We start from the raw sequence: 23,363 nt of genomic DNA, 5'->3' as shown, positions 1-23,363 counted from the left end.
CTCTGCTTATGCATCAAATGAACTGCGTGATTTTGTTTCGCAAGCCTCGCCCGGCCGAGCGCGGAAATCGACTTTTTCTCGCTGTCGAAGGGCACAGCTCATTAGCACGCGCACGGCAGGCTAATCTAGGCTGACAGGTGGCACCTTGCGGAAATTTTTGACGAGCCAGCCCCACCACGCGTTTGTCAATCCGCGTGCACCGACCAACCGGCAGACGCACATGCACACGCGGGGGTGCGAATTAGGCGGTCGATGCCGGCGAAGTCGGCGAACGCGCCCTTTCACCCGCCGGGGGTAACGAGGTTAGCCCTAATAGCTCTCAGTCAGTCAGTCAGCCAGCCAATGTAAGCACACACACACAGCAATGAACGTTTTCTGCATTATAAATACACGCTGGCGCGTATTGACGGCGCCGCACAATGACACGGCAGCTTGCCTTTGCGGAGAACGGAGCGGCAGGCGGCTGCTGAGGGGTTCATGCATAATGATAACAGTTGGATTGCATGACGTGCCGCGCACCGGCCGCCGAAAAGAGCGGTCGAAAAAGAAAGCGGCCTCACGAGTGCAAATGCATATATCACAGTCGAATTTTTATCGCGCTGCATCTCTACAATCACTCTGCCCTTTGACAATAAGGGCAGTGCAGAGGTTTCTTTTTGGCAAGAGGGGGTTGACTGATTTTATTATGACAGGAAATTAATATTTGACCAAATCTATGGCCAGGGGGAATTTAAATTTTTTTTATTAAATTTATTATCAAAATTTATCTTTTTAAAATTTAAATAATTGGGAGGTGACTTTTACTACAAATCTCTAGAGTATTAAAGTTCCCGAATTGGTTTTATACTGCAGGTTGACATTTTTATAATCGCCTGTGATCGGTAGGCCTTTTTAATAAAACCCAGGGCCAAAATTTCCACCTATTAATCACCAAATAAGCACCGATATAAGGATCGCACTACTGCGGCTGAATTTCCGCACTGCCCCTCGTTCGCCATAATTCACAATTTTTGTCTTGCAGCAGTGATTAATTCGATGCATTGGCGTCCGAAATAGAAATCAGTGTAGAGAGAGAGGCGTATGGGCTGGTCGGCTGGCTTAATCTGATGGTCAGCCAGACGACACACACGCGCGGACGTCGACGGCAAAGGCCGAATTAGTTCCGTGCCGGTTGGTGTTATAAAACAGCCGCTCCTTTGCGTCCATCTCAACTGGCAGCCGCCAGAGACTCAGACTCGGGTCAGTCAATATTTAGCACCCTGTAAAAATTGCTCGTCTGTGCAAACACAAATTGTTCCGAGTGCAAATTCGAGCATAATCGATTCGCTCTCGAGATCGGAAGAGAATGGCCGAATTGGTTTGGTGTATTGCTGTGTCGCCTGATTTCATCATGTTTCCTCCTTACACACACAAAAGCACTCCATCAAAATGGATTTGTTTTCTCCAAAGAAAGTGGGCGTCGACAGCTTGTGCCACTCGGATTAGCAATAAATCAAATTCGTATATATTCTTTCCTATATAGAGATGAAAAAGGACAAACATTTATTCTCTCTACAAATTTGATTTTATGTAGACTCAAAACATTTTTGGCCTATTTTTAAGAGGAAAATATTTTGATTTTTATGTATAGGGAAGTAAAAAAGACTTTGCTTCAGACTCCAAGCCTATTTGAAAAGCTGCCTCAAGCAGAAAAATTCGTTTCCATTTTATCTATGCATCTTTTTATCGATAGTCTAGGCAAACCACAATTTTCATGCTCCCCTAAATCCCAACAACAATGCGGCGGAAAGCCAAAGGGTGTTGAGGCTTGTGGCTCTCATTCATCAGCCCAACTGCAGGCAATCTCATCAAAAACAAGTTTCGCAAGCAACGACCTCCGGGACCATGGCTCGCACACTTGATGCATCCATCTGTCGTCGTCAGCAAGAAACAAATACTGCTTGGCTCTCTCTCGGCCGCCGATCCCTGCCGAGGGAGATCTAATAAAGTTTGCGCTGCTGACTGCGAAAGGGTCGAGCGGAACAATGCATCAAACACTCTACTCGTTCGCAGCTTGCCCTCGGCCATTCGCTTCAAGACGAACGAACGGGAAATCACTTTGCGGCTGCAATGTTCGGCTCTATATATTATGCGCACACCGAACGGACGCCTTCTGCTGCGGCGAGCGGACCGGGCAGAGGCATCAGCTGCCCTTGATGACCCCGTCGTGAGCATCGGCGGTGCAAAAAAAGTGTTTGTCGCCACCGTGTGACCACTAACGGCGCCGCTTTGGACGCTAATTGGCGAGGCCAGCCGGGATTCGCGTGTGAGTGCTCGCTCATTAAACGAAACGACACCGAAATCGGCCATGCTCTGAGCTCGATCGCATTTAAAATCATTACTTGATCGATCTGTCGCATCGTTTTTACTTTGAAAATGAACAGGTATAGGATTAAAATAAAATTAAAAAACAGTATTTTTTATTTGATTCAATTATTATACTCTGTGTGGATTTAGAGTCAGGATGAACAAGTTAAACCGGAAAAAATATCTCGCACTGGAAAGCAGATGATCCGGCCCTTCAACTGCAGAAAATTATGAATCAACGGCCGTTGAGAACGAGTGTCTGAATCCATTGCTTACAAATCTTTCCATCAGCACTGTAAAAAAATTTAAAGTGTGCGCCGTCTATTACTTTTCTTGCGACACAATTCGTCCTTAAAAATTCACAAGTTTTATTTGAAAGCTACTTCAAAAATAAAGAAGAATAATAGTCGAATTGACAAATCTCTATTATTATGCCTTTCCGTTGTACGTATTTCAACATATTCCTGGAGATTTTTCAATATTTCGCCTGCAGCTTAAATTAGAGTACCCAGCCAGCTCTCTCCTTGCGCCCAGAAATTTCGCTTTGAACTTTGCCTTTTATCATCGGCGGAACACGCATTATTATCGTCATCCTCGTCAGTCTGTCGTTGTCCAACTGCCTGTGCTCTTCAAAGCTTGCCGACAGCGAACATCGTTACTGAAGCCAATTAAAATTTAAGTCAATTTGAGAATTTTCTGGCGAAACTTTCACCATTGCGATGTTTACGAAAGATCGTTAGGCAACTAATTAGCTCTAAAAGTAAACTACACTCGATTAATTGAATTAAATGTGCAGGAATTTGCACAAACTCAACGCGTTTAAAACAAATAAATGCGGCAACCGCACAGCCGAGTTTCTCTTTTATGAAGAATCAAATTGCAGAGCCTCCAGTGGGTGCTGCTTGTTAACGATGTTTATTTTGGGGTGTACTCCGTGGCTCATTATAATATTGCACGACATTGTTACGTTGTTATTATACCCCATGCACCCCCATGCGTGCGAGCGTACATTTGAGGCTGAAAAGCAGCGTCAGCAGCGTACAAGCTCTGCTCTCCTCTGCTCTCTGCAGACGCGCGCGCACCATTAGCCAAGCGAAATAATTGTGCTTTTTCCGCCGCCGACGACTCGTGCATTCTTTCGATCCAAGTGTACTGTTGCATTATTATCCACTACGTGCCTGCATTCACCGGCAGCGTGCTTATCCTTTCTCAGAACTTAATTCGCACTTTTTCATAATTAGAAAAGCTCACGCGTTGTTATAATACAAGAGCGACACTTGGAGGAGATTTCAAATAGACTCGAGAAGCGTTCGTTGTGTTGCTGCATGAGTGCAAAGTTCTCGTACCTAAGAACTGCAAATGAAGTGCTTTTAGCTAAATTGGAATTCTAACACTCTCTCAAGTGTTACGCAAAAACAGACTGCCATTTTTCGTCCTTCGTGGAAATAGACTCAAATAAAGAACTATATTGTGCAACTTTCTGGCTCTTGCAAAGTTCTAGTTATAGAATAATTCCCACGTTGAACAACTTAAAAATTCAGTTTAATGCTTTAGACAATTAAAGACCGTCTTTGACAAAGTTTCCGAGCACACCAATCGATCCTTTTTAGTGTTGAATTAGGTAAAATGGATATTTTTTCCAACCAAAAGGTCGAGCGTGACGTGCGTAGCACAAGCAAAACTTTTTTCCCGCCAAAACAATATGAATGCGAGAAGTGCGCATGCGTCATAGCTGGCTGGATCTGCAAAGTCATTCGTACAGGCAGTCTCTCTGCAAGTGCTTAAACCAGCTCTCACGCATGCGCAGTTCTTCTTATTCTCATTGTTTTGGCGGGAAAAATTTCGCACGTTGCGCTGGACTTTATGGTCGGAAAAAATATCCACTTTAACTAATTCGACCCTCAAGAATCGATTGGTGTGCTAAGAAACTTCGTCAAACTTCGTCTTTGAAAATTCGGTTCAATTCTGTCGACAATTAATCCCGTTTTAAGGGCAACAATGAGGCGAGCAATGAAAAATGGAGTCTTTTTTAGTGATGAAGGGCTACTTTGATAATTTTCATGCTGGCTGAGTAGAAAAGCAAAGGAAGGTGGCTGTGCCGCCCGCACGCGCACCCTTCGCACCGCGCTAACTAATTACTCGTCATTTTTCGCGCGCGCTCTTTGATAAGCCGGCGCACAACAACGCCAATTAAACGCCGAGCAACCCGATCCAGCGGCACAAAGCGAAATAAAAAAAAGCCCGCCCCGAAATCCGCCCTGCTTTTTTTCTGGTTATTTATGTCAGCGGGCGTGTCACATGATTGCAATCACCGCTGTGGCACCAGTCGAATATCATCACGGACAGCGCCGAAAGTGAAGTGCGCTCAATACGCCCACGCACACACTGCTCCCTTTTGACCAAAAATATAGACACGAGAGCACGTGCTCTCCGATCGGCTTTCCAATTATTTTAAGTGATCCTCCGATGTTTAAATTTTTGTCGCCACCGTGATTCATACTCGCTGTTTTTGCTCTTGGTCGCGAGCTCAACGACATTTGTGAGTGATCGTCGATGGCAATCGCAATTAATCGCTGGAGTATGTGTGCCAACCTGCGCGATCGATTTCACCACTGAATTCTGCTCAAAGTTTCAAGGGAAGCTAATTGCCAATCAGATGACTATTGTCAAGCATGAGTGAAACCTCTCAAAGGCGACAGTCGCGGCACCTCGTGATATTGGAAAGGTTTTTGGCCCGCAGGAAACTCCGTCACTAAATAACTTCACCGCAGCAACGAATAAATTGTCAAATGGACGCTGGCGCGATTTGTGTAATATGATATCAAATTTATTGCACCTTTAAATGCCACGGGTACATAGTGGTCGTTTCCAGATGAAAAATTGACGCCTCAAATGTGGAAAAAATGCATAAATAATTGATCGCCAGTCTGGCTGCGAGGAAAGTCATAAATTTCCCAATATATCTGCGTCGTAAATAATATTTGCGCCAGAGGATGTGCATGTGTGTGTGTTTGCTAGTGCTGCTGGCGAGGATGAAAATTTCCACTCCGCCCCGCACCGCTGCGTGTGTGTGTGTTTCCCTGTTGAATATTAAAGAGTGCGAATTTCGCAGAGACTGTGGCCGCGGAGAACGACCCGCTCTCGACGATCATAAATATTCCAGTCGGCGCGTATACCTGCAATTGATTTTTGATATTCCGCCGTGAAATTGTTTCGCAAACGCCATTTGATCTATATTTCCACACGCTGACGTATGGGGCGAATATGGAGATTTGTGGCCGGCTGGCTGCTGATGCGGGCCGAGCCAATTTGGTCCCGCGCGACGACTCTCGGCCCAATTTGTTGAGCTGCCCACTCAATGACCAGAGCGCGCAGCCGGATTATGTTAACATTCGAATGGAACTGTTGCGTTTGCTGTAGCTGAAAATGCGTGTTTCAATTACGCGGCTGCGATTCGAGTGGGAAATCAAACGCGGTGTGCAGTTTATATGTGTCCAAATTGATATAGGGCGGGAATATCAGGCTATTTTGATATCATTGAGCTTTCCGCCAGTTTTGCAGAACAACGGGGCTTCTTCAAATTGTTTTATCTCTTCACAATTCGTAAGTTTACGAAGGTAACAAAAGAATTTCAATAAACTTTTTGCAGTTTTGGAAATGAAGCGTAGATAGATTTTGTTTTTTTGATGGCTTCGAATAAATAAAGCTTGAGAAATTTAAAATATTGCAGTCCTGTGTAGTTTATTTCATTTGCTAGCCTTAAAAATATTATAATGACAGTTCAGGGACGAGCAAAAGACCATTGGGCTTCTTTTTACGCAACCACATTATTGCCTCTTTTCCATTAAGCAGCATGTCCTTGTTGCTAGATATTGATCACCTACCACTCGATACAGTATTTATACGCGTTAGAGACGAGGATTTGGGCCGAGAGTATCGCGCGCGCACACACGAAAAGATATGACGCAAACGCGCACCAAATCTCCGGCTGTGAAGCGAGGAAAATTAGTACCGGGCAAAAAAGCGGTCTCCCGACGGCAAAAAGAGCTCAAAAGCAAAGCGAAAAATCCCATTCCACAGCAGCAGTAGCAGCAGGGCCGAGCAGAGAGAGAGAGAGAGAGAGAGAGAGAGAGAGAGAGAGAGAGAGAGAGAGAGAGAGAGAGAGAGAGAGAGAGAGAGAGAGAGTAATATTTCATTTAATAAGTGACCTGTGAGTAAAAGGTCCGAGCGGCGGAAGAAAAATCTAGTGGCCGGACTGTGCCACCGCCGCCACCGTCCTTATTTAATCCCCGAAATGTTTGTGTTTTGCTTTCAGCAACAATATTGGAGTGGTTTAATTACAGGCAGTAGCATAGCAGGGTCGTGCGCTTGTATGTGAGCGAGCGAGCGAGCGCCTGCCTCCCTTTCTCTCTCTCTCTCTCTCTCTCTCTCTCTGAGTGAGCACACATGTGCACTCTGTCTCACCAGGATCAAGCGGAACAACCTTTCGCCAGGCCAGCTTTCGCCAACTTATTCGGACCGACTTGGAAATAATGGTCAACTGCATCATGCAAATATTATTATTACGGCCCGTCTCAGCTTTAGAGAGCAAAGTTCCACGTGTATGATGGGTGTATATATGCATGCTGCGCCCGAGTTTGGGCCAGCAGAGCAACAAACGAGCGAGTTTGTTGGAGCGGATGCTACCGCACCGTTTTTTTCACTTCTGTTACTCGTCCGACGCTCCAGCTAGAGATAACAACTTTGTTAGCTAAGTATTTTTTAGGCCGGATATATTCCCAGCGCTTAATCTGCTACTCGCAACTTTGAAATTAATTTGGCAGATCGACACGATGAACCGGTGCTCCGATTTCTTGTGTGGCTTACAATTTGCAGCAACTTTCCTCACGTACTAACATTGAAGTTGAATTTTATCTCGTCAAGAGTTATTAACTAGATCCTTGTACTAAAGTTAAAATAGAAAAATAGAAAACTATGGACCTTGTAGCGTTCGAAATCTCTTTATAACATTTTATTTAATTACTCCTTCCAGACAAGAACCACTACTTGTTCTTTTTAGAAAATATCTGTCGCGATCGGCTCTTCCATCTGCTAATGAAAAGAAGGACCGTCGTCGCGGCTAATTGTAAGAAAAGAGTCGGGACGCAATCAAGCTGACGGACGCACAGACAAACACACGAGCCATTGTGGCGCCGGCTTTGTGCGTCGGAACACAGGATAATATTCCGGATTACACGCTTCGATTTGGAGCAGAACAATGAGCAATTAATTAATCCTTTATTCGCACTGACAATGTCCGTGCAGTTGGCGTCGGTCGGCGGGCGTGCGCTATTGATCATCGGAATAAATGGCCCAGCTGACGACGGCCAAAAGGGCGACGACCAATAATCCGCTCCCTCTACTCTACACGTCCTCGCTGGTCAAAAGGCACAAGCGGAAAATTAGTTCAAAAATCGAGCGTTTCATCAGCACTTTACTCACTTCTGTTTTATGCGTTCAAAATTTATTTCATGATTTTTATTTTCAAAGCCACGTGCTGGCGCTGTGCCGAAAATAATATTTATCGTTTGAAACTAAAAGAATTTCTCGCATTTGTATATAAAAAGTAACAAAGTAGAGAACTCTCCAAGCTTTTTAATATCTGTTAAAAATGAATGCCCCAGACGAATTGGAGCAGGAAAGAGTCTCATTCAACTGGCGGATCTTTCACAAGCGTGGCAAAAACGTTGTTTATATATGAAGGAAGCCGATCTTCCACTTTCGGATCCGCCTTCGCATCGTTTTTTGCCGCCTTCGTGGCCATGACGCACTGCCCCGCGAAAAAGAAGTGTGTCTGTGTCGGTGGGGTCGGCTGCTGGCGGCGGCAGCGGTGCTTGAGGGCCCGACGGAAGGAATATTATCGCGCGCCACTCTTTTTATGCGCCGGCCGAGTAGTAAAAAAGCTGGCGAAGGAAATGAATGAAATTTGTGATGAGTTGCTCTCTGGCAGCACGGCGTCCATTACGACTGCCCTCCTAAGTAGCAAGGAGGCTTGTCAGCGGCTGGTCCTTGGCTGCTGGCAGCGGCAAAAATGAGCACCGCAGCTTGACATTTTTAATATTGCCTTCTCCAGCAGGCACTCGCTCGCTCTCTCGCAGCGCACCACTATATACTTTTGTGTGCGACGAATGCTGCTGCGAGCGAGAGCGGCAGGCAATGAGAAGAGGGCGTTATTGCCGGCACAGAGAGAGAGAGAGAGAGAGAGAGAGAGAGAGAGAGAGCGTGCTGCCGAAATTATCTGCTCCTTGCCAACTAGCTTTATACAGCATATGCCATTGACGACCGGCGCTGGGGATGAATTTATGCGACATCGAGCGCAGCTAATTTTGACAAATCTCCACGTGTTGAGGAAAACCAGCCGCACAATATAATAAAAAAACGCATCATCCCACAAATCCTGGAAAAATAATCAGTCATCAAATATTTACAACATTTTTCCTTCCAATTTGCTTTCCTCGTCGCTTTAATTTTGCGTAAATTACACCCAGCCGTAAAATCAGCGCTTTTCGAGGCGTGTAAATAATTAATCCATCTTCTCATTTAGTTGCGGCCAAGTGGTGTACTGGGGAGTGACACCTGATTTGTGCCTCCTCCACCCCCCGCGGCTCGGGGTGCAATTTGACGAGGGTAGAGCACGGAGTCGCTATCTCGCCACCGTCGTCGTCTTATCCGCTCGGCTGCTGTTCGCGCGTCTGGTGTTTATAATAAATGACGCCATGCATATTTAATGCCGCAATGATAATCTGCGTCGTGCGCGCGGCAAGCAAGCAAGTAAGGAGCAGTTTTGTCACACCAGCCAGCATGTTCAGCGCACGGAGAGCAAGCTAGGCACAATCATCTCTCTCGCCTGCTTATACATTTAATGCCGAGCTACATCCTGGTGGAAATGTTCTCACGCTACAAGGATTCAACACTCTGCTCGCGTCACACGCACACACCATCCCGCCTGCCTCAGTCTTATGTGTGTGCGTACCGAGAGCAGCGCGCAGGCAGAGAGGCGGTGCGGGCAGTGAAAAAAACGGCTCGCGTGTTTTTGCCCGGCGCGCCGTCGAGATATCTTTTTGCCGGAAATGTTTGCAAGCCCTGCGCGCGGGTGTTAAGCGTAATTTTCTTTTTATTTCGAGCACAACACTCGGCCGCTTTTTCAAAAGATGCCATGCAGAAGGCCTATTCAATCGAATTCAAAGGGAATTGAGTGAAAAGCTGCGAAAATGAAAGAGATCGATGGTGGGAAATATGCAGAAAAAAAGAGCAGTGGAGCTTGCCGTCCGTGAGCAAAAAGCAAATTCCGAAAGTTTTGCTGACAGAGAAATATATAATGTAGACTATTTAATTTATCCAACATTATATTAAATTTTATTCGGGTCTTTAAATACAAAAATTGAAATCAAATCAAATCTTGAATGAGCCTTTTATTGTTTGGATAAAATAAAACCTTTTAAGACTGAAATTTCGTCTTTGATAAAAATGGAGCAGATTTCAAGTAAACCATTTCACAGTTTGGTATTTTTATTGCTTACTCTAATATTTTCGAAATTCTGTACTTTCACCCTATCCGCACACCCCCGATGCTGCGGAGTACATATGTTTGTGTGAGCTCTCCGTGGTTATATGGCAGCAGGAAGTGTGTGCCATTTTTTTATTTCTGGCTGCATCATCAACACGCCTTTTATTAAAGCTCTTACGCCGCGGCGTGTGCAATATGATGGTGCGCGCGTATGTATGTATATACGTGTCGCTGTGCACATGCACACACTCATAACTGGCAGTGAAATAAATCGTCATGCGTGTGCGGTGCAAAGGAGAATGATGAAAATGCGGCCTGCGCGTACTCATTTCGCAGCCGCCGGAAAGCCAGCCGTCGAGATGGATTGTAAAAAATTGCAGCGAATTTGTTAAACGAGTGGATTTGCCGATTCCGCAGCTCTCGGCTTTTTTAATGCCGGTTCGCGCCCCCGGCCCTTTTTATGCACGTCGCATTTGCATACGAAATTAATGCGAAATTGCGAGCTTTTCACTCCATATACATACACATATACACACACATCTTCCCCACATTTACATTCGTGTAGTAGTATTTCGGGCCGCTCTTTTACAACCTCGGCCAACTTTCCCCGCCATAGCACCAAGTCAGCCGCATGCTGCGTTATATTAATAAAATTAGCATACGCGCGCGCGTACAGACCTAGAGAGAGCGCGAATCTACCCAAATTATAATCTCACCGACGTTTTATTGCTATTATTCATGCTGCTAAAGCCAAAATCAACACCTAGTTATCGCGCGCACACGTGCAATTACACGCACAGTCCCCATGATATTATGTAACTCCGAAAATTACGCCTCTAAAACTACAAACATTGCACACACGCATCAGGACGGGCGTGAAAAACAGTTTAGCAGTGTTATGCGTCAATCCAGATTTTACATACACATTATTTGTGTAAAACATATAACACAGACTAATCTTTAATGTTGGGGGGTTACTCAAATTGCTTCAGTCCAAATAAACCACGGGACTATCTCGAATCCGCTAATGGCGTGGTTTAAAAAATGCAGTACATTATTCACAGCGCAAACTTGCGTGGTGTTTTATGCGAAAGCACACACGCATCTCGCTCCGCCTAAAAATTGGTTTACTAATATGCATTCCAATTTGGGCTGATTGCTTAATGAGATTAAAATTGAATTGCCTTTCAATTAATTGAACAAGCCTGTGGCACGCGCGTGACCCGATCAAAAGATAATTTGACAATGCGCCCGTTCATCCGACTGTTTTCCTCTGAAAGCCCAAACACACAAACCCAACTGGAAAAACGAGTATCACATTCACAAAACATTCCCTGCATGCATGTCAGCTGGCTTTTTCCACGATCAAAAGCCGAGTTTCTAATTATAAAGTTACAACAACGAGAGAAAGAGAAACACAGCAGCGACACAATAACTAACAATGAAACACACCACCACTTTTTAATGAGCACAAGGAAGGGGCTGCTGTCGTAAATGAGCCACATGATGCAGAACAAAAAACCGAACTCAGCTTTCTCAATATGGTGCATATGGTGTGCGGTTCTATATAGTCGCGAGGCCGAATATGTATATTAATCCTCTCAAGAGGCGCTTCTGAGGCCAGAAATCATCATTTCGGATTCGCGAGCGCGTGCCGAGTGGAGTAGAACGACCTTTAACACCTTTGGGAGTCTCGCCCGTTAATAAAGACGAATCGCCAATTTAAAACGATTAGTGCCGCCTGCAGCTGTGGAATTAGCTGATCCTCACCCCGGCACATGGTCGATTTTAATTGGAAAACATATACCTGCTTCTTGTCGGGGATAAGATTGTGCTGCAGCGCACATTTCTAACTAAAAATACACGTTTTTCCGCGAACGAGCGCCTCTATTTCTGACTTCTTTGTGTATATACACATTATTACTGTTATTGAAGAGCGAACCTTGTTTGCCAGCCAGTGTTTGCCCCCATTAAAATACGATTTTCCGCTTGCTCTGGCAGCGTGCTGCTCTTTTTTCATCCCCGCATCTCTCTCATTTTGGCCCGAGAAACTGGGACAAAGGCAATTTCTTTGGTTAGCGGAGGCGCTTTAACAGAAAAATTAATTTTGAGATGAAATCCATCTTTCGCGTGGTGGCTGGCTGCTCGCGAGGCGAAATTCATCAAATTGACAATGGAAAAAGCATATGCTCGCTTCTTTTTTTCATAACATGCTCGCAGAAAACTGAAGTCAAAGTCAGTGTTAATAATAATAAAAAAAGGGAATGAGGGAGACAAGATAAAATTTTGCCAGAGTGCGTGTTGCGTGCCTTTTTGTTAAACCAACTAAATCCCGAGAACACGATGTCGATCTTCATGAAAGGGTTTTTGTCAAGAAAAATAATACAATGAAGCGCATACAAGATAGAAAATTACAACCACTCCTCCAGGCAAGAGGAAATTTAAAACTCGGCTGGTAGTTCCTTTTAAACTGCTTTTTTTCATATAGGCAAAGAAATAATTATCACCGCGCGCACCACCAAAAAAGCGAGGGGCGTAAACAGCGCGCGCGTCTATTTTGTGTGAACGCGGCGAGCTAGGAAAAAGCAGGCGAGGCGCGGCCGCCGATCGCATCTCTCTAATTGTGGTTGGGTTCGAATAATAAATAGGCCCGGGGAAACAGAAGCCTGATTGTCTGGCCTCGTTCTCGGTGCATTCATTATTTTTTGATGCAACACACACACCATGTGTGTGTATGTGCTCAGTGGTCTCACCCCCGGGCGTGCACATGTGTTGCAATGTATCACTCGGTGCCGACATTAGGCCGCCGCGCCACGCCGAGCCAGCGGATACAAGCAACAAAGTCACGCTCTCGCGTAACCGTGGATGCTGTAAACAATAACACGCCTTGATTTACACGCTGGGAGAGCCACCCTCGCGGCCGCCGCGCGCGTATTTATTTATTGCAGCCTATTGATTCACACGGCGCAGCATTGGAAAAGTCTGCGTCGAAAATAAAAAACGGCAGATGTGTCGTAATCTGCGCGCGCGGTCGGCGGCACTGCAACTTTGCTCGTTTGTTTGTTTGAACGTTGGTCTTTGAAATTTTTATTGGCACCAAATTTGTTTTCCCTTTGGTGTGGAGGGTTCGTGCAGCTATAGATTTTCCCCCGCCAGCTTTTTTACATGCAGGGTATTTTTGCACCGGGCTGGAGTTAGAATTAATGGGTTTTTTAATGAACCAATGCCTCTAATTATTTCTTGCTGTAGTTTCAATTTTTAACTGCATAAAATACAGCCATCTTTTTTAATATCCGCTACAGATATCTATTTAGCTAATTTAAAATAATTCGTCGTGTGTTAATTGAATCACAAGCAAACCGGCCTCTGCTCGTCTGCTCTGTCTTTCCCTGCGAAGCACGCATAGCCATGCAGCAGCACTAGACCAGCACTCCGTCAAAAATGTGGAAGAAGTTTTGTGTCGTTTACGTGAGCTAGCGCTAGCGCCGCCAGCATTCAAGCTTATGGCCGCTCCATAAACATGACGGAAGCAAATCGAGTAAGACAAGCAACGCCGTGAAAGCTGATTATCTCCGCAATTTCAGCGAGGACCCTTTTAATTTTGTACATCAATAGAAAGCTAAGAGAATGAGCATTAATTTGGTATGTTTCAAATATCTGTGCGATTTTCAGTTTACATACATACCATCAACGACCGAAATGAAAACAAAATGGTGGAAATACAAAAATCTTCCGTAATTTTGTATTTTCCGGGCTACTGAAACCGTAACGCGGCAAGCTGCTCATTTGATTGGATTTCTCGTCATTTTTTTCATTAGATTACAACCAAAGCAGGCTCAAATAGACGGGTTTTTTATGTAATATGTGAAAAGAATGTGGTAGGTTTGTTGATTGGAATTAATACCATCATAAATTCGCAGCTTTATTTTATTTTTACGACGGACAAATTTACCGGATGGGACTTGATATTGTTACTAACTGACGCAAAAAAGTTCAAAGATTCCATTTCTGTGATCAGTTTTCCGCGTTAAATCCTCATTGACTCGGAAAATACGCTTTTTTCGAGAAATCTTTCAATGGAATCCATGTGCTTTTCGTTTGATCGCGATTTTAAATTAATTTTGAACTGCACAAATGATTCTAACCTCTACCACGTAAATGCTCATTTTTACAGCTATAAATTCATGTATAATTTGACACAGATCATCGCCGAAAATTTGGAGAAAATAGAAATTCTATACGCTCACAATGGTCATTTCTTATCATGGCACGCTGACACATTTTATTCATTCTTAGGAGGCCGGCTTTTTAAACAGAATTTAATATTTTATGGTTTAAATTTTAATATTTTTTCGTGTGTTATTTCCCAGTCGTTTTTAAGCCTTTCTATTTATTTGTTGCAGAAAATGAATCAGCCGGCACGGCTCAGTCTGATGCTGCTGGTGGCGGCTGCGTTGGTGAATACGGCGTTGGCCCTGGAGCAGAGGTTTGCGATCCAGCCCATGAGCCAGACGGCCATCGTGGGCACCAGAGTCACCCTTCCGTGCCGAGTGGAGAACAAGCGCGGCACCCTGCAGTGGACCAAGGACAGCTTCGCTCTCGGTGCCAACCGCAACCTCTCCAGCTACCCCAGATACTCGATGATTGGCAGTGACGAGGAGGGTGAGTGACGTTTGTTTTAAACAAAGACTGCATGCATATATAGATAGTTTCCTCTTTCCTGTGAAACTCGTCAATGGTTTTCCTCTGAGAAGTCGTAATTTTCAAACATAAAAAGGAGGTAGAGATCAGAAACAGACGCAAGGAAACTAATCTTCGCTTCGTTTACAGACAATCCCCCTCACCAATACTGGTGCTGTGAAAACTAAGCGTTTTCGTGATCTTTTGAGAAATTGAGCCTCCCTTTGTGCCCTCTTCTAGCGTTCATTTGCGCTGAGAGAGCGTCGAGTTTATTCAAATTCTCCAGGAAAATAAGGCAATAAAGTTTTTAGGTGCGTGTTTGCCCCGCTCTCACTCTCGTGGCGCGTGCAATTGTGAAAAAGAACCCTGCCGAGTCTCTTCACGCGCGTGAGAAAAGAAGCGCGGCATTTTTCAACCCCCAGCCAGTTTTGACAGTAAAAATTTCCAGGACTCTATTTACATCCGTCTTCATAAAGTTTATTTCGACTTGACGGCAATTTTACAGCCAGCAATTTCTTCAAATTCCTCCAACCTCGTCACTCTCGGGCTCGGTTTTAGTTACCTACGTGTCTCTCGTGTGCGCACGATGTAAAAACTTCTCTGGAGCGCTCGGCTGCGCGGATTCAAAGAAGAGATTATTTCTGCTCTGGATTCTTAATCCGAGACGCTCCACTTCTTGAGCGATATGCAAATCAGCGGCGAAGAAAATAACAAAGTGTAGATATCTGTGCGGCAGTGCTATCGAGTTTTCTCTATTTCCCAGAGGTATCATCGCAAACTTTAATTCGCATTTTTATTGCTTGCCTTCAAGTTGTGGCTTTCTTTAATGCTGATTGCTAATTTCTTCGACGTTTAAAAAAAATGTATAAACCCCGCAGACCTAGTTTTAGTTTCTTCTATTTAATAATTGTTCATTTAGTTGATTTAATCTTTGACTGTGTTGCAGGGGACTATTCTCTTGACATCAACAACGTGAGCCTTGAAGACGACGCCGAGTTCGAATGTCAAGTCGGTGCCGGTGCAGGAATGCCGGCCATCAGGTCGAGGAAGGCCAAACTCACTGTGCTGGTCCCACCCGACCCGCCCGAGATTCTGCAGGTGCGTTATTTTCCTTTTTGCTTTGCTGCAAAAAGTAACATATTGGCAAGCCATCACGAGCAGGAAAAATCCGCCGCGCTTTCCACTTAATGGAAATCGGTGTGCCTTTGATTTTTTTCCCTCTGTTGGCTACACGCGAATCCTCGCGGCCACCGCATGTAATTTTGTCTCTCTTTGTTGAAAAATTTTTCCAATTTCGCGAGAGAGACGAGAAGTGAGCGTGTGGCGCGCGCGTGTTCTTGACAGGCCTTTTACCTCGCCGCAGCGCTTTTCTCTTCCCGCGCGCACATAGGACCGATGATGATGGAATTTTTGTTTTTTCAGGGCCGCGTGCTGACCACAACAGAGGACCGCGAGATTGAACTTGAGTGTGTGTCCAGAGGAGGAAAACCAGCAGCAGAGGTAAAAATCAACTACCTGGGCTCTAGAGCGTCGATCAATGTTTTACGCCGAAATTTTAACTAGAAACAAGCCTGCTCGAGTGGATAATTCATGCTTGTTATGGACATTTTTAGAAATCCAATGCTCTGAAAGCTGAACGCACATTAATCTAAATAATGATCTCCCCTTTTCCAATCATAACTCAAATTTCAAGCAAATTCCTCTTGAATAAGAGGAATTATAATTCTTGATCCTATAAAATCAAACTTTATTTTCACTCCTCTTTAATATTGAACGGTTGCGCAAAACAATAGCTTTAATGTGAATGCTTGTGTGGATTCGGCGGAGCAGCCGCAATTGCTTCTCGCACACCTATGCAAAGCAATGAAAATGTTCCTTCAACGCCGCACTGTCAGGGTCTTACTTAGCGCGATGAGTCTGCTGCAAACTTTTTGCCAAGTGCAAACTCGGCGTCGCGCCCTTTGCAACTTTGCTCTCGCGCACGCGGCAATAAAATTACACGGCACGGTGCGCACTTTTGGTATTCGGCGCGTCGACTCGCATATCGCCTCGTTAATTCGGATCACTCTAATGGCACACAGACGCACACACGCACGCGTTCACAGAAGAAATTATAAGAATGATAATGAGGCCTGCCGAGCTCTTCTTATGTGAGCTACGCGACATTCCTTGCCAACTTTTGTTTGAGAAGTCACGAGGAAATAATTTTTGTTCGAGCACCCGACGGATGCGGGAGCTTTATTATTATACGCACTCGAGCGATAATTATCGGCGTCGACTTCTTTCTAATTATCACAGGCAAAACGAACCATTCAATATATGCGCACTTATTCCACTTTGCCTGCTCGCCCAAGTGTATTTATCATTTCACATGCTCATATTGATCCCGTTGTATCTCGCTCGTTTTGCGGCTGCACGTGTGTGTGTGTTGTGTACAGTGTATAAATAAATTTCCACATTATGACTTGGGCTCACCTCTGTGTGCTGCTGGAAAAGCGGTGAAAATACCCAGCACACAGACCGGGCGAATAATATCGGTGTATTTACCAGCAAGCGACCGTGCGACTGGCGTTTATTGAAAATGTTGCACGCGGCCGCCTGCCTCTCCAGCTCTTTTCATGCAAATGCAATCTGCGGTCTGCGCTGTTCGCGGAGTTTGATTTCAGATTAGAATCTATCGGGCAGTGAGAAAAAACTCTGTAATTCCCTACTTTTTGAATCTATTCATTCATAAAGAGTTTCAATTTCCTTGAGGCATCTCATGATTTTGACAGGTTGATTCAACGAGTCTCGAATGAATTATTTTCAATCATTCTTTTATTAAAGCATTGTACATAAATGTCTAGCAGGTTGCATATGCCTTGATACTTGATTACATTCATCAAAAGTTTGAGCCAGACGTTTCACTTTCTCATTCGCCATAAAGATTTGCGAAAGAGGGTTTACATACACTTCACGTGTTATTACGGCGCGCTCAAAGATCCCATCTTGTTCAGAAAATATTAAATCCGCCCGAAAGCGTGGTTCAATAAGCCGAAAGTGCGTCTCATCTCGCTGAGAACGACACTCAGCGTACGGCGGGAAAATTGCTGTTTCGATTAGGCGAATCGCTTTTACAATTTCAGCCAACTCGATCGTGCACTGCCCCAGAAAGCAGCCCTGTTTCTTTCCTGCTCTCGCACGCACGTCTAATCCGTTTTTTCTTCTGCCCCTCCATGGTAATTAGATCACCTGGCTGGACGGACAGGGCAACGTAATCACGTCGGGCATCGAGACGGTGGTCGAGCCGCTGCCCGGCGACAAACGGGTCACCGCCAAGTCGATCCTGAAGCTGATCCCCAAGAAGGAGCACCACGGGCAGAACCTGACGTGTCAAGCGCAGAACACGGCCGACCGGAACCACCGCAGCGCCCGCCTCCGCCTCGACGTCAAGTTCGCACCTAAGGTGTCGGTCAAGGTCACACATCCTGTCGACCGGAAGATCGCCGAGGGTGACGAGGTCAAGCTCTCCTGCACGGCTGAGGCGAACCCCACCGACGGCCTCAACTACAGGTTGGTGTCCCGCTTAAACATACTTTCTTTTTGTTTGCGTTTTATTGCCGAACTTGGCAAACTAAGATTATGCAAGCGGCGCTCAGCCTGCGGCGCAGTTTGCCCTCAAACGAGCAGCGGCGGCAGTAAAACATTTTCCGCGCCGCTTTAATGCACTTAATGACTCAAGTAAATTTTGCAGTAACATGCACGAGTGCAGTAAAATTAAATTAGCCCGCGGTGAATCGCGCGTTCATTTGCATTTTTGCGTCGGGGGCCGCGTGCAGCTCACATGAGCTAAACAACAGCAGTTGTTGACGCAAGAATTCAATTAAATTGTGAATATATGAACGAGCGAGCGAGTGCATCAACATCAACGCGCTCTCATATAATTCAGAGCTTTTCGTGCCGCCTCTTCAAAATTTTATCCTTTCAACGAACTGTCTTGGAAAACAATAAGCGCGGCTGTTGTTTTCCCCCTTAGTAACGGGAAAGGCGCAAATTTCCTGTCCACAATAGCTATTGCTTCGCGTGATTTCCGGGCCTGAAAGAGACGGCCTCAATGTTCCACGAGCGGATAAAGAGCCGGCGAAAGACAATAATCTCGGGGCGGAGTAATGGAACTTTGAAAAAGGCTACATATTTTACGACACTTTAATATGCATGGCCGACTTGAATTTTTGTGGCACACTTCTTTGTTTCATGTTTACGAGACGTTTGGTCGATGTTTTGCAGTGTCGTGAATTATTTCCACTGTTTAAAATGCACCGCGGAAAATACCAGACATGTTTACTATCACGATTATTTTTACTCTGTGGAGAGAATAAAAGAATACCCTATCTGGAAAGCTGAAAATGCGGTGCTGGGGGATTGGGGGAAGCCAAGAGTAATAATACCAAACACGTCCTTCATTATAAACTGGTGCTGCCAGCAGCGTTTTGCTACATTTATGTCGTATTTTCGCAGGTGGTACATCAACGACGAGCCCGTCAGCGGCGAGCACACGACAGAGCTACTCATCACCAACGCCACCCGCGCCATGCACGACACGATTGTCAAGTGCGAAGTTAAAAACGTGGTGGGCAAGAGCGAAGAGTCGGAGACGCTGGACATCACATGTGAGTGGCGTATTTTCCACATACATGCGGCCATTTAGTCGCCGTGCCGAGTAGTAAAAAACTGACGCATTTTTTCTCTTGTGTGCAGATGGTCCCCGTTTCAAGGACAGACCAAAAAACGTGCAGGCCGAGAGTGGGGCGCAGGTCACGTTAAGCTGCGACGTCGACAGCAATCCGCCAGCGATTATCAGTTGGCTGCACGGAGAAACATCAAAGGTAATTTGACTAATCTCATTTTACCAGAAATCTGTTCTCAAGCGTTTTCCTCGAAAGCTTAATTTATTGCTGACCCACTTTTCGTGTCTCCTAGGTGATTGCAAACTCCAACAATTTGTCGCTAACGGTGAGCACGCGGACCGCTGGAAGATACATTTGCGTGGCCAACACGAACGGTTTCACAGTTCTCACCGCAGAGGCTCAAGTATACCTCAAGGGGCCACCAGACATAATTTCCCGGCTCACCCAGTACGGCTCCGTGGGGGAGAACGTCAGGCTTGAGTGTGTGGTCTTCTCGGTGCCAAGGCCGGATAGGGTCGCCTGGAGCAGGAACAACCGCGAGCTACACGCAGCGCGTGAGTATATATAAAGCGTACTCTGTGAAATCTCGCCCTCTCGCTTTCATCTCGCGCACTTTCACTCTTGTGCCCCGCAACAATGCAGGCCTCTGCTCTTATCTGCCGCTCGCCTGCTCTCTTTAATGCAGTTTTCTGCTCTGCGTTTCAGTCGACCCCGAGGTCAGTATCAGCGAGGAAATGCTTCCTGAAGGCATCAAGAGCACCCTGGTGATCAGAGGCGCCCAGAGCGCGCACTTTGGCGCCTATAACTGCACCGCCACTAATGGCTACGGCACTGATGTCGCCGAAATCAATCTTAGAGTACAAGGTATTTCTCAGACAACCCTTTCCTGTCCTCTGGTGCTGACGTGTTTCTTTTATAGATGGACTGAAAAACCTGGAGATCATCTTCTACGGCGCTCTGGCGGCCGTTGTCTTGGTACTCCTTGTTGCTTGCATCTGCTTCTGCAGATGCAAAAGATCTCCCAAAAATTTACATCACCCGACTCCGACAGGTATCTCCTCTCTTGGAATAAAAATGTGGAAGCGGATATATTGCAACAAAATTTTTTCAGTACTGGTTGACATGCCTGAGAAGTCAGGTAAACTCTCCGACCGATCTTCGAACGACTCTGACCTGAAAGTGGACATCAGAACCTCGTCTTCCTTGAGCAACGTCCACGAGGACACAAGTGACCGGTGGGAAGACAGAAGCGACGTTCCCACGCCAAGACTGACGAATGGTGGCGATACCATCTACAGATATTCTGCGGATTATACAGAACCTACTCTGCCTCTCAAAAGTGTAAGTCAAATTTTATTTTCAAAATTAGACTAACCTAAAAAATGAAATTTTACTTTGGTTTGTTTGTTATCTGCTGTTTTTTATTGACTTTGGTTAGCGCATATTACCAAAACACCAGCTTTATTGGAGAATAAATCATATTTAATTGACATGTTGATCAAGATTTTTCAGCGTTTAATTTTGATGCCTCTGATTTGACAACAAAATCCCTGTTTTTATTAGTTAATGGACTTTTCATACATTCCAAACTCGAATTTTCATTCGAAATTCACAAGTTCCATTCACATATATTCCATTCTTGCCTATGATTGGATAAAATATAACCTAAGATATGTCCATTCTAAATTCATAATATTTTTTTGAGTGGCAATCCTTTTTCTTTCCTCAGGACGGCGCCAACAACAACGGCTACGTGCCTTTCGTGGACTACTCGCGCGAGTACAACCCCCCGGTGGCGCCGCCGCGCAACAACTACATTGACCCGCAGTACTCGGCCACCTACGGCAACCGGTTCGCGCGCGCGGCGCCGCACACTGCGCTGCCGACGCCAGCGGGCATGACGTCGCCACCAGGCCGCGTGTCTTCACCGCCGCTGCAGCCACCGCCACCAGCGTACAGTGCCACCGTCGGACGCAACGGCTCGATCGCTGTGCCGCTCACGCAGTCACGCATGTCCAGCTCCAACTCGCTGCACATCATGCAGCCAGGTGGCCCCGTCGGCGGCGCCGCCAAGCGGGGCAACACGCTCGCCACGCACGTATAATATAAGCCCGGCAGTGACCACGTGACGCGTGTGGTTAGCTGCCAGCCCGAGGAGCCGATCAGGACGACCGAGATGATCTAAGAACCTTTTTTGGTGTCGTCGGAACGATTGCGTACAGTATAGTGTGCGAACACGTCGTCGTAGGAACTGCGTCTGGTTTTGCGCTTTCGAAGTGATATCTTTTCAAAAGTGATATGATGCCACGAGAAAATTCTGCCGCATGTAAATTTTAAGCTCTGGTTAATGTAAGATACTGTGTGCGAAGTGGCGCGATCATCATTCGCACGAACACTATGCTGTTATGAAGAGAGAGAAGTGCTCATTATATATGAAAATTGTATATTTCAAATCGAAAAGCCAATCGAAATGGAGGGTATAAAGTTTCAGGGCTCTGCCGATTCTCAAGTGGTGTTAGCCTGTTTTTTTATTTGACGTTCTTTTCGGTTGGACAACCCTTTTTTTAAACGTTTTCAAACGTTGACTGATGAGAAAAGTATATCAGTAAACTCGCGCTCGTCAAACAGTGGAATGTGTGTAAATTTCTCCTCTTTTGGTCCTAGTCACTGCAGTGAAGGTGCTTTCAATTCCACTGTCTGGGAGTGATGAACCATATCCTTTTGCGCTCGCAGGTCGATTTCGTCCTGAAACCCTAGTGTTATCAGCCAGGCACCTCCGAGAGAACAAGAGCAACCGCCCTGTAAATTTTGTGAATAAATTAAATATAAGTGCACCCCCCTCCCCCAGGCGGGGTGGCCTTTAATTTATTGAATTGCGGTGGTTTAAAAGTTTGATTTTTCAAAAAGGGTCCGTTGCGAGGAGACGGAGACGAACAATTATCAATATTGAGAGACCCACGACTGACTGAAAAAGATTTTAAGTCCGTAGCAATTAAACAAGGTACTAAAAGAGAGAGAGATCTGTATTTCAGTGTTCAAACTGTACTGTATAAAGCTGCTATGTAATCAACATTTTTCTTTTTCAAAACAAGTAAAGAATGAGGCCGTCCAGGCGAAGTTGGAGCAAAATTCACTGGCGACCCTGACGCGAATCCAAAAGTTTGTCTTTTATTTTGTTGAAATACACGACTGCGCGGAGAGCAGATGTGACACGAATCCAAAGTGGCATTTACGTTCCTTAAAATAACAAAAAGCAAATTCAACGTTTGATAGCATATCACTAAAAGCGAGCGAGCGCTGCTGCCGAAAGACTTAAAACTACATCTCAATTATGTACACACACACCAAAGAAGCGTGTTTTTCGGGCGGGTGAGTCAGCGCATCGCTCAGTTTCGATTCAAGATTTGTAAGAAACGGGAAAATGTTGCGTCATGTTTTCCACCGTTGTCGCCGACCTTTGGTTGAAACTCACACATAACTAGGGAGCCGTCCGAGGCGATTCACAAAATTCGTCATCTATCTCATAGTTGTTGAGTGTGCATGACTACATACTTTCTAGATGCAGTTATATTCATTAGACAGAAAGAGAGATTGTTATAAATTATACGCTCATGATCGTTCGTTGCAACGTGCAAGCCTTAATATTGCGATCGAATCTCGATTCTTCCATTCTGGTTAATTGATTGATCAAACTGATTAAGATCAACGACTTCTCTGTTGATAATATATTCAAATATTATTGATCGAGGGTTTTATGTGCAAAGTAGAGAGCCTAAAAACAAAAGCATTAAAATGGAATAAATGTTGGTGCATCTTCTCGCCCCCGAATCCAGCCCCTACCTCCACAGTTGATTCCCTGACTAATTATCGCTAAGTATACACATTTACAAAGATAATTATCCTGGATTATTAACGACTTGCACGTTCAATGGCAGATATTAACGAAAATGTTTCATTTTTTGTAAATAAAAACTTTTATATGTCGAATTATGAGATAAATAAATGAAATGTAAACTGGAAACTGCTAATTTTCGTTTTTATTTTCTCCATTTCTTATATTTTATGACTGGAGGCCTGTCAGCCGCCGCCTGAAATCTCGCGACTGAGACCTCTAATCTTGATAT

The 23,363-nt window shown here is 45.1% G+C and overlaps 1 protein-coding gene across 4 annotated transcripts in view; it reads left to right on the top strand.

Moving 5' to 3' along the window:
- Positions 1–23,260, top strand: part of LOC135943975 (irregular chiasm C-roughest protein-like) — a 126,030-nt gene extending 102,770 nt beyond the window's left edge. For 3 of the 4 annotated variants that reach the window (XM_065490646.1, XM_065490645.1, XM_065490644.1), the window contains exons 5-15: positions 14,296–14,554; positions 15,519–15,670; positions 15,995–16,072; positions 17,799–18,124; positions 19,070–19,221; positions 19,310–19,437; positions 19,532–19,793; positions 19,945–20,103; positions 20,159–20,290; positions 20,351–20,580; positions 20,969–23,260. In XM_065490646.1, the coding sequence (XP_065346718.1) occupies positions 14,299–14,554; positions 15,519–15,670; positions 15,995–16,072; positions 17,799–18,124; positions 19,070–19,221; positions 19,310–19,437; positions 19,532–19,793; positions 19,945–20,103; positions 20,159–20,290; positions 20,351–20,580; positions 20,969–21,343 (2,250 nt within the window). In that variant the 5' untranslated portion in view covers positions 14,296–14,298 and the 3' untranslated portion in view covers positions 21,344–23,260. Of the gene's footprint in view, positions 1–13,407; positions 13,535–14,295; positions 14,555–15,518; positions 15,671–15,994; positions 16,073–17,798; positions 18,125–19,069; positions 19,222–19,309; positions 19,438–19,531; positions 19,794–19,944; positions 20,104–20,158; positions 20,291–20,350; positions 20,581–20,968 lie in introns of those variants that run through there. The other variant, XM_065490643.1, reaches the window with a different exon arrangement.
- The last annotated feature ends 103 nt before the right edge of the window (positions 23,261–23,363 follow it).

Source organism: Cloeon dipterum, chromosome 4 (assembly GCF_949628265.1).
Source record: "Cloeon dipterum chromosome 4, ieCloDipt1.1, whole genome shotgun sequence".
NCBI lineage: Eukaryota > Metazoa > Arthropoda > Insecta > Ephemeroptera > Baetidae > Cloeon > Cloeon dipterum.
The sequence above is the reverse complement of the archived record's forward strand: the minus strand, read 5'-3'. Positions and strand labels throughout refer to the sequence as shown.